The sequence below is a fragment of the Trichosurus vulpecula genome, chromosome 4 (assembly GCF_011100635.1).
Source record: "Trichosurus vulpecula isolate mTriVul1 chromosome 4, mTriVul1.pri, whole genome shotgun sequence".
Lineage (NCBI taxonomy): Eukaryota > Metazoa > Chordata > Mammalia > Diprotodontia > Phalangeridae > Trichosurus > Trichosurus vulpecula.
Genome location: NC_050576.1, coordinates 130153607 through 130165760, shown reverse-complemented (window position 1 = coordinate 130165760; position 12154 = coordinate 130153607). Strand labels below are relative to the sequence as shown.

The window sequence follows — 12154 nt, the reverse complement described above, 5'->3', positions numbered from 1 at the left end:
TCTCGGTGAAGGACAGGAGTCTGTTGGAGCTAGCTGAAACAGAAGCATGGAGCCTGTGGCAGCAGCAGCTGCAGCTACTCCTGGAGCTGTCAGCTCACAGTTTAAAGGTTTGAAACTCACCTTTTTTGAACTTTCTAGAGCCATGATGACCCAGTGAACTCTAAGAGCTGTAGTCTCTCCCTTGAATAACCCAGAGAATATTGCCCTAGGAGAAACCCTGGAATAGAGGAGCCAGAAGTGGGGGTTCAAAAGCCTTTTAGTTCAGGAGACTGGGGAGATGGGCCCTTCTTGTGGTGATGGAAGGAGACCAGTGCAGGAAGGGAGGCATCCCAGCAAGCCCCATCTTAGCAGACCAGCCAGAGTTCCTGAGCCCCAGGGGAGTAGAGCCAGCAAATGCCATCACCAGGATAACAGACACCAGGGCAATTGGCAGACACCAGTGCAGACCTATGGCTGAGACCACCTGTGCTATATAGTGCAGCCCTAGTGGTAGAGGAGACTTCCAGCAGCCAGACCACTGCTCCCTCACACCTCACACTGTGTCCCCATGGGGAAACTCAAAAAGACTTCACTGGGCCTCTATCCTTGGCAAACACCAGCCAGCTTCAGCTCAGCACCGTGTGAGCTGCAGCAGTATAGTTCTAGCTGACAAAACCAGAGGCCACAGCAGACAAAGCCAGTAACAAGCCCCCTAGCTCCCAATACAAGAAGTTTGAGACAGAGCCTCCTGGACCCCAGAAGCAGAGATTCACTTAAAAAGCCAGGGAAAAGGCAACTACCATGAAGAAGCAAGTTAGAAAAGTAAAAAAAAAGACCATTGAATCATATTATAGGGACAGAGAAGATCGCAAAACGAATTCGGAAGACAACAGCATTGACACTGTACTCACATCTGAAACCTCAAAAGGGAATGTGAACAGGTCTCAAGCCCCAAAAAACATTCGTGGAAGAGCTCAAAGAGGATTTTAAAAGCTGAATTAGAGAGATAAGAGAAGAATTACAGAATCTAACAGAAGAAAATGAATCCTTGAAAAGTAAAATTGGCCAAATGAAAAGAGAGATACAGAATCTATGTGAAGAAAATAATTCATTATAAATTAGAATGGGGCAAGTAGAAGCTAATGACTCTATGAGGCATCAAGAATCAGTCAAACAAAACCTAAAGAATGAAAAAATAGAAGAAAATGTAAAATATCTCGTTGGAAAAACAATTGAGGCAGAAAATGGACCCAGGAGAGACAATATAAGAATTACTGGTCTTCTGGAAAGCCATGATGAAAAAAAGAGCCTGGACAGTATCTTCCAAGAAATTATCAATGATAACTGCCCCAAGGTCCTAGAACCACAGGGTAAAATAGTCATTGAAAGAATCCACCAATCACCCCCTGAAAGAGATCCCAAATTGAAAAGTCCAAGGAATATTGTAGCCCAATTCCAGAATTATCAGGTCAAGGAGAAAGTACTACAAACAGCCAGAAAGAAATAATTCAAATACTTCAGAACTACAGTCAGGATCACACAGAACCTTGAAGCTTCTACATTAAAAGACTAGATGGATTGGAATATGATATTCTGAAAGGCAAAGGAGCTTGGTCTACAACCAAGGACCAACTCTCCAGCAAAATTGAGCATAATCTTTCAGGCAAGGAGATGTACATTCAATGAAATAAGGGAATTTTAGACCTTCCTGATGAAAATTCCAGAGCTCAATGGAAAATTTGATCTTCAAATACAAGATTCAAAAGAAGCATAAAAAGGTAAGCAGGGCAAAAAAGTATAAAAAAGAAAAACAATCCTTGTTATTCAACAGGGAACTGCTTACATCCCTATATGGGAAGATGATACTTGCTAATTTTGAGAATGGTATAGTTAGTATGACATCTAAAAGGAATATACATAGACAAAGGGTGTGGGTATAAATTAATTGATGTGATGATAAAACATTAATTAAGGGATGAAAAAGGATTGTAATGGGAGAAGAGGTAAGGAGGAGACAGAAAAGGGTAAATTACTCATCATATGAAGAGGTACAAAAACATATTACACTAGAGATAAAGAAGGGAGGGAGAAAGGCAGTGTTTGAGCTTTACTCTCATTGGATTTGGTTCAAGGAGGGAATAACATACTCTGTTAAGTACAGAAATCAAACTTGCCCTACAGCCATTAGGAGAATGGGGAAAGAAAAGAGGGAAGGGATGTTTAGAGGGGAGGGAGGAAGTAGTAAGGGAAAAGGGTAAGATAAGGGGGGGTGCTTAAAAGGAGGGAATATGGAGGGAGGCGGTGGTCAAAAGTAAAAGTTTTGAGGGAGAAGGAAGAAATAAAAACATAAACAGGGAGGGGGGTGAAATGGGATGAAAGAAAGACACAGATAGTAACCATAACTGTGAATGTGAATGGGATGAACTTTCCCATAAAATGTAGGCAGATAGCAGAATGGATTAAAAACCAAAATCCTACAATATGTTGTTTACAAGAAGCACATTTGAAATAGGGGGACACACACAGGGTAAAGGTAAAAAGGCTTGAGAAAAAAAAGCAGGGTAAATAATCTCAGACAAAGCAAAAGCAAAGATAGATCTAATTAAAAGAGATAAGGAAGGAAACTATATCTGGCTAAAAGGCACCATAGACAATGAAGTAATATTATTACTTAACATGTATGCACCAAATGGTATAGCATCCAAATACTTAGAGAAGTTAAGGGAGATAGAGGAAGAAATAGACAGCAAAACAATGCTAGTGGGGGACCTCAACCTCCCCCTCTCTGAACATGATAAATCTAACCTCAAAATAAACAAGAAAGAAGTTAAGGAGGTGAATAGAATTTTAGAAAAGGTAGATATGATAGACTTCTGGAGAAAACTGAATGGGGATAGAAAGGAATGTACTTTCTTTCTCAGTGGCACATGGCACACAAACAAAAATTTATCATGTACTGGGGCATAAAAACCTCACAATCCAGTGCAGAAAGGCAGAAATAGTCAATGTATCCTTTTTAGATCATGATGAAATAAAAATTATTTGTAATAAAGGACTATGGAAAGACAGACTGAGAATTAATTGGAAACTAAATAATCCAATTCTAAAGAATGAGTGGGTCAAAGAACAAATCATAGAAACAATAACTTCATTCAAGAGAAGGACAATAATGAGACAACATACCAAAACTTATGGGATGTAGCAAAAGAAGTTCTTAGGGGAAGTTTTATATCTCTGAATGCTTATATGAATAAAATAGATAAAAAGAGATAAATGAATTGGGCATACAACTGAAAAAACTAGAAAAAAGAACAAATTGAAAATCCCCAATTAAATACCAAATTGGAAATACTGAAAACCAAAGGAGAAATTAATAAAACTGAAATCAAGAAAACTATTGAGCTAATAAATTAAACTAAGAGCTGGTTTTATGACAAAAAAAATAAAATTAATAAGCCTTTGGTCAATTTGATTAAAAAAAGAAAGAAGAAAGCCAAATTACCTGTATCTTAAATGAAAAGGGTGAATTCACGTCCAATGAAGAGGAAATTAAAACAATAATTAGAAATTGTTTTGCCCAACTGTATACCCATAAATTTGACAACCTTAGGGAAATGATGAATATTTACAAAAATATAAACTGCCCAGATTAACAGAAGAGGAAATAAAATACCTAAATAACCCCCTATCAGAAAAAGAAATTGAGCAAACCATCAATGCACTCCCTAGGAAAAAATCTCCAGGGCCAGATGGTTTTACATGTGAATTCTATTAAACATCTAAAAAACAGTTAATTTCCTTACTTTATAGACTATTTGTTAAAATAGGTGAAGAAGGAGTCCTACCAAATTCTTTCTATGACACAAATACGGTACTAATACCTAACCAGGAAGAGTCAAAACAGAAAAAGAAAATTATAGACCAATTTCCCTAATGAATATTAATTTAAAATTTTTAAATAAAATATTAGCAAAAAGATCGCAGGAACTTATCACAAGAATAATGCACTATAACCAGGTAGGATATACTCCAGAAATGCAAGGCTGGTTCAACATTAGGAAAACTATCAGCATAATATATCATATCAACAACAAAACTAGCAGAAACAATATGATTATCTCAAAAGATGCAGAAAAAGCTTTTGACAAAGTACAACACCCATTCCTATTAAAAACACTAGAAAGCATAGGTATAAATGGAATCTTCCTTAAAATCATAAGTAGCCTCTACTTAAAACCATCAGCAAGGTAGATGCATTTCCAATAAGACTGGGGTGAAACAAGGATGTCCATTATCACCTCTATTATTCAATTTGGTACTAGAAATCTTAGCTTTAGCAATAAGGGAAGAAAAATAAATTGAAGAACAAAGCCAATGCAACAAAGATTAGGAGAGAAGCAGAAAACTGGGAAAGAATTTTTACAACTAGTATCTCTGATAAAGGTCTCATCTCTAAAATATACAGGGAACTGAGTCAAATTTATAGGAATACAAGTCATTCCCCAATTGAGAAGTGGTCAAAGGATATGAACAGGAAGTTTTCAGAGGAAGAAATTAAAGATATCTATAGTCATATGAAAAAATGCTCAAAATCACTACTGATTAGAGAAATGCAAATCAAAACAACTCTTAGGTACCATGTCTCTCCTGTCAGAATGGCTAAAATGACAGAACAGCAAAATGATAAATGCTGGACAGGATGTGGGAAAATTGGAACACTGTTATATTGTTGATGTAGTTGTGAACTGATCCGGCTATTCTGGAGAGCAATTTGGAACTATGCCCAAAGGGCTATAAAGATGTGCATACCCTTTGACCTAGCAATACCACTTCTAGGGCTGTATCCCAAAGAGATCATAGAAGTGGGAAAGGGAACCATACGTACAAAAATATTTATAGCAGCTCTTTTTGTGGTGGCAAGGAATGGGAAATCAAGGGGATTCCCATCAATTGGGGAATGGTTAAACAAGTTGTGATATATGAATGTGATGGAATACTATTGTGCAGAAGGACTTCATAATAACCTGGAAAGACTTACGTGATCTGATGCTGAGTGAGGGGAGCAGAACCAGGAGAACATTATATGTGATTACAGATACACATTATCTGTGATGACTAGCTTTGATAAATGTGGCTTTTCTCAGCAATACAAGGCTCAAAGACAGCTCCAAAAGACTCATGATGGAAAAAGCTATCCACATACGGAGAAATAATTATGGAGTCTGAATGCAGGTTGAGGCAAACTATTTGCATTCTCCTTTTTTTTTCTTCTTTTTTTGTTTTCTTTCTTCTTTCTCATGATTCATTCCATTGCTTATAATTCTTCTCTATAACTTGACTATTGTGTAAATAAGTTTACTGCAAAGGTATATGTAGAAACTTTATTCAGATTACATGCCGTTTTGGGGCAGAGGGGGGAGGAGAGGGAGGGAAGGAAAATTTGGAACTCAAAAACTTGTGGAACAGAGTGTTGTAAACCAAAAATAAAAAATAAATTAAGAAAAAGAGTCGACCCAGTAGTATAGCTGGAAGATAAATTAAAAACCACATGCTTACTAAAACTAACTAGAGTACACAATATAAAAACATTTGGAAATTCCTTAAATAATCTTCCACCCAAAAAAGAAAACCATGAACAGAAAAAAATACATGTAATATATTCTTTTCTAATATACCTTGTCAATGTATAAATATTATCAAAGCAGCCAGCCTCTGAATTCTGAACCAAAGACAATAAGTGTATTAAAATAATCCTCCTAAAATATCTTGCCTTCTTTTCAACAAAGACTTTCCCGGTGGCATATCAATTACATAACACTGATATTAACCCTGCTGTATCACACATCCTCCTCACCTCTATCTATTTTCAGTAATATCTAGGCTTCTTTACTATCTTTTTATCACTTGAAGTTGAAGAGATTGCAATATTTTTCAAATGGGACAAGTAAACCCACCTGACATGATATTTTGTAGTCATCTTCCCCAACTTAAGAACCTATTTCGACTCCCAATAACACATTCTGCACTACATTGGACTACTTCGCCAAACTCAAACATGTATCCTTCATCCAATTTTGTCTTGCTCATTGAAACCTCTTATTCAAACACCAAAAGCCTCCTTCAACTTTATTATCAAACTGTTACTCTTCTCCAATGCTCAAATAAAACTGAGTCCAATACCTGTTTAGTGTTAACCTAGATAAAAGAAACTTCCTTCTACCTGAGTTTCCTTCTGACATCATCTGTCTAGAAGCCAATTATTCATAAACTCTTTAAATAAAACCCCACCAACTTCTAAAGTGAGTCAACCAACATAATTTCTGTCCTGTGGGAGGCTGAGTATAAGATAAACAACATTACGAACAGATAAAAAGATGATGTAAAAAATTTAAAAAAGCATTATTTAAGTTCAGAGGAAATCCAAGCTACATGGGGAATACATCCCTGAAAAAATGCTATGTAACCTGAAACTGGGTGACTGAACCATTGAGTCTATTATGGAAAATTGAGGCATGGGAAGCTGCAACCAAAATGTGATCATGCTAATTCATTAAAAAGAATGCTTAATGACAAAACATTATAACAGAATCAACAACTTTATTAAAACGCATACTAAAAATTATAGCTTGACATAAATGTACACACACACAATGGATAAACAATTGTACTTACAAATTCAATGCCAATAATTCACCAATGCATTGGATTACCTGGATTTTCCTTTTAGGAAGTACTGGCAGTGGGTAAAGAGTCAGGCTGAGACTTGAAGAAGTCTGATATACCAAATAGAGGTGAAGCTGGGGAGCTTTGGAGTTGAAAGATTGGTTATATGACATAAAATACACGCACATCACACAGGATAACTGGGGGGTGGGACATGTGATTGTATATGTATTAAGGAAGTTGTGCATACTAAACCCTTAATGAAGTCCTATTAAATATTTCAGGTATTGGTACTCTTACCTGTGAAGTCTCTTCCTGTTTTTCAGGTGTAGATGTGCTTAAAGTTGGCAAAACAATTAAAGCTTTTTCTAAAATTTTTCTTATTGTAGTCTTCCCTCCTCCTGTTGCGCCTACTAACATCACACCAATACAAGCCTACAAAATCAAATTGCAAAGATTAGCTCCTTCCTAAAATGTAAAAGTCCCATTTAATTTAGATCCCTTCAATATAATAAATATTTTTTCAATGTAAATGCTAATGATCAAAACCAAGTACTTTCTGGGCAGAAGAGTTTCTTTAAGCAAAACATTTAAATAGCATCTTGGGAAAATAAATATGCGATCACAGTCTCAATAAAATTCTAGATCATCAGAAAAAATGGTCAAAAAGTGATTAACTATGGAAAGGAATAGATTCCTATTTAAGTTCCTGATTCTATGACTATTTCTAGATTCCGTCATACAAGAAACGTTTATTCAAGTATACTATGCACAATGCACTATAATGGGCTCTAGAGAAGATAAAAATGTAAATAAGATGAGGTTCATATGAAATGAAATGAAATATCATTTATTAAGCCCTTAAAAAGCATTAGGCCCTTGAACCAGCACTGTGCTAAGCAATATACAAGCAAACAACATGGTCACTTCCTCTGAGGAATGTTACATTAAAAAAACAGCATGAGTAACGCCGTTTTTCCCTTTATCTACTATTTTGTGAAGTTAATTTCAACTTCACCTAAGTCACCTGATTCTGGAGAATTTACAAGATTCCTCCCCCTCCCAACTGTCATCTGACTTAAGGAATGTCACATAACTACTCCTCTCCCTCTCACCTCAGTGTCTCTTGATCCCCTCCACCAATAAGAAACCAGGTGTCTCAATCCCTAACTCCTGGTTTTTACTCCCTCTAACCTGGTTCCTACACAGTTAATGTACAGTTTGGAGGGAGTGAAAAACTGAGAGCTTTGGAACTCCATTTGTTTCTGGAACCGCAAAGCTAAATACATCATTGTCTAGATTTAACGACTTGGTATCTTTATTCCACCGTAACACCTGTTTATATTCTAATAAGAAATACATATATAGGAGAGCTAGAATTATCAGCATGGCTTGGAAAGGAATGTGGGTATGGTAGAATCAGGATCATTTAGGATAAGGTGAAAGCTGATAAATTAGAGCCCAGGGCACAGGGATAGGAGGCTAAGTGCCAATGCGATGAAGGTGAGGAAGAGGCCTGAGGAAAGGGGGTATGGCTTGAATATGGCTTCTCAAAAAACAAACAAACCCAAAAACCAAACCTCAAAAGCAACTAAGCAAGCAACCAAAACAAAATAAAAAAACTCTCAGGATACTATATATAGTTTATCTCTTTCCAGATATATTCTTAGTACAAGATGATGCACACATTCCTATCTTTGACATTGTTGAATATTTTTCTTTCAAGGCATTTTCAATCATAGAACTGAAATGGGCAGATTTATCCACAACCCAAGCTTCCTATGGTAATTAAAAGGTTTGTAAAGAAAACATAATCACCCCTTACCCTGTAATCCCCATTCCAACTTCTTTTGATTCCTTTATTCCTGTCCAACATGGTGAAAAAAGCAGGATTGAGCAAAAACTGATTTAAGTATAAGAACATAAAATCTGATAATGTATCTGGTGACTTAAAAGAAATCCTGAAAAATTTTTTTTCTTCCATTTCCTTCCAACCCTTGCTTAATAGAAGATGTGACAACATCCTAAAGATCATGAAAGACTAGGGAAAAGAGGTAGAAAAAATGAAATGAAGAATTGTAGCTACTGATAAGAGATGAGAAGCTGGAATTTAGAGGGAGGAGAACTGTCTAAAAATGTACTATAATAATTTTAGTTAATGCCTCATGTTTTCACATGATAAGAGAGGTCCCTTTGTGGATTGTAGACTTTTTCTGGAGTGGGCAGAAGGATGATACTGGCAAGGGCTGGATGAAATAATGCCTGCATACCCCATAAGGAAGGTACTTATATATAAGAAGACTAATATGGCCTCTGGGTGGTAGAGTTAAGTTACCCTAGAACCAAGCTGATTCACCAGGGGGACAACACAAGGTTGTAGTTGTTCTTTGAAAGTCTCACGTAAATCAACAGTGGCTTAAGCACCTTCAACATGCTTAGTTGGCATTTTGTGGGTTCTAAAAGAAGTACAAGCCATATAAAGGACAACATTAGCTAGGGAGATAAAATTAAGATACATAAAACAAGAGAAAAAATAAGGTGCTAAACTGTCCAGATTCTTACTGTATGTATTACAGGGCTTCAAAGAAGAGAAGAACATAGTGCGTGGACTGAGTTACTTGGAGAAGTGTTTATCAGAGCAAATAGTACCTAGCATTTAAAAAGATGAATAGAAGACATTCTAGCTTGAAGGAAGTGATGAAGCAAAAATCTGGAAATGTGCACGGAATGTGGAAAATATCAGGGACTAGAGGCTAGTCTAAGGTAAAGGTGCCCATTTAAAGTAGAGAGTGCCATTGGAGGTTCTTAAGCTGAAGATAACATAAACTCCTTGAGCACAGGGTCTGTTTCATTTCTTTCTTTGAAAACCCACTGCCTAGAATAATGTGTGTTACATTTTGACCTCCTTCATAAACAACAAAGGCAGTGTAATAGATCCCCAAAAAGAAAGACCATCTGAGTACGGCAAGTGGTTTCTTACCAGACTGACCATAATTTGCAATTCTTAATAGTTTTAATTTTAATTAGTAAATTAAATACTTTAAAAATTAGTAAATGCTTTTAGATTGCCTGAGAAGCAAATGGTAATATCAGTATATCAGGAAGTCTGGCTATAGTGTTTTAAATGGATTTAAAAAGTAGGGCAGTAGGAAGAAAAGGAATCAGGAGTAAGGAAAGAAGAGGAACATGAAGTATGGGAGATAGTAAGGGAGACATGAGGATAAGCAGGATAAGGTGATGTAAAAGACAAGAGTGAAAAGATTTCCAAGAGGAATTTGGTAGTAAGCAATAAAATGCTGCAGTATTCATGTGAGTGAAGACTCAGAAATGGGCCTCATTGAATGATTGGGAGATAATGAGAGACCTGTGAGGAAGAACTTTCTGTAGACTGGTGAAGGGAGAAGCTAATTTGTAGACACAGGAAGACAGATGGTGCAGAGGATATAGTGCTGGGTCTGAAGTAGGAAGAGAAATCTGACCCTAATTGTGTGACCCTGGCCAAGTCACCTAACCCTGTTTGCCTCAGTTTCCTCATCTGTGAAATGAGTTGAAGAGCAAGTACCTTTGCCAAGAAAACTCCAAATGAGGTTACAAAGAGTCTGACACAACTGAAAAATGACTGAACCACAAAGGAAATATAAGCAGCAGAAGGGGAACATTTATGTGAGAAGTAAATGAGAGGAAGGTGAGAAATTTGATGGTGCCTGAAGGGATTTGTGTGTTTGTGGGCAAAGGAGAAGAAGTTGAGCATTTAGCGAAGGATTGTATGTAAGGAAGTGGAGCAGAAAGAAGAGTCAGTGTCTCCAAGATTTCTTGGCTGTGAGACTGGAAGGAAGGTGGTACTACAAAAATAAATGTTTTTTTTTTCATGTGAGAACTGCTGGTTCATTTTCTGACAAGCTACTTATTGGGGAATAGATCCTTTGTATACTGAAATTGTTTGTGTTAATGATTAATGATTAGGTTTTACAATAAATTGAAATTTCTTTAAAAAACTAAAGTAATGGGAAAACTAGAATTTGGGATAGTGATAGAGATGATTTGTTTTGAATAAGTTGATGTTGACATGCTGATGACATACTTAAATATAAATATCCTGTTGACAGCTGTGAATAGGAGACTATATTCTATGTAAGAAGTCAGGAATAAAAAGCATGTTTGGGAATCATTCATAGGATCTAGGGAACCAAACCTTAGAGCTGGAAGTGAACTTAGAAGCCCTCTAATCCAGCCCTTTAATTTTATAGGTGAGGGCATTTAAAATTCAAACTCCTCTCATTTAAGGTCTGATATAATTTGGTTCCTCTCTCCTTTTCCAGTCATTCCTCTAATTATTAATGTTCCAGCAAAATCAGATGACTCACTTTACCTCAAACATCTTCTGGATTTTCCCAGCCTCATATCTTTGCTCAAATGAGTCCTTGTGACTGTTATACATCCTGTATACTCATGAATTCCTTCTCTTCCTCCTCTACAGCAACTTTTGAAAAACCTTCTCTTTTCTCTTCAAATCCCCAATGTCATCTTATTATAATGTGATAATCTCCTGCTCCAGTTTCCTCAGCTAATCACCTCCATTCTTAAAATTTCTCAGAGTTATGATTTATTCTTCCCTTTTTTCTGGGCATTGATGAAGAAAGATCCCTATTATTCACTAAGCCCAATCCCAGTATAGGCACATGTTGATCTCATTTCTTCTGACCTCCTCCTAGGACCTTACTCCTTCTCTATTGTGGATATTCAGTCTCTTTCTCTCTACTGGTCCCTTCCCATCTCCATACAAACATGCTAAGGTCTCTTCAATTTTAAAAAAACAAAACCCAAACAAATATCCCTTTCACCCACGATCTATCTCCCTATCTCTTTTCCCTTATTCAGTGCTAAGATTTTTTAAATTAAGGTTGTTTATATTTGATGCCTCCACTCCAACCCTAGTTATTCTCCTCTGCTTCTTGGAATATTCCTTACACTCTCACCCTCCTACTGAAACAATTCTCTCAAAATTACCAATTGCCTAACTGTTAAATAAAAATCCATTTGAAGTCCACATCCTCTCTAACTCCTCTGTAATATCTCACATACTACTGACCACCACTTCCTATTAGACATTCTCTCCTCTCTTGGCTTCAGGACATGACACTCTCCTGGCTCTCTAAACTATCTAATAATTCCTTTATTGTTTCCTTTTTTGTCCCATCTTCCTGTTTTTAATCTTCTAAAGTAGATATTTCTCAATGTTGCCTTTGATCCTTTTTCTTTCCTTTCCTGCCAATCTCATTCATTCCCATGACTTTCATGACCATTTCTATGGTCAAGGTTCAAATTATATATAACCTGGGGGTACTTTTGGATATTCCCTATGTTAGATATCATAGGAAGTATTCACAAAGAAAGAATAGCAGTTGAGATGAACAGAAGCTCACAGGAGACAAAATCCAAGAAAGGAGCCTGGAGTAAAATCCATAGCCTCAACTGACAATGTACAAACGTCTACAGTTAAAGCAGCAAAGAG

The 12154-nt window shown here is 36.6% G+C and overlaps 1 protein-coding gene across 1 annotated transcript in view; it reads right to left on the bottom strand.

Moving 5' to 3' along the window:
• Window positions 1-12154, bottom strand: part of DNAH14 (dynein axonemal heavy chain 14) — a 377809-nt gene that overhangs the window by 197279 nt on the left and 168376 nt on the right. The window contains exon 37 of the mRNA XM_036755542.1: window positions 6943-7077. Within this exon, the coding sequence (XP_036611437.1) occupies window positions 6943-7077 (135 nt within the window). The remainder of the gene's footprint in view (window positions 1-6942; window positions 7078-12154) is intronic.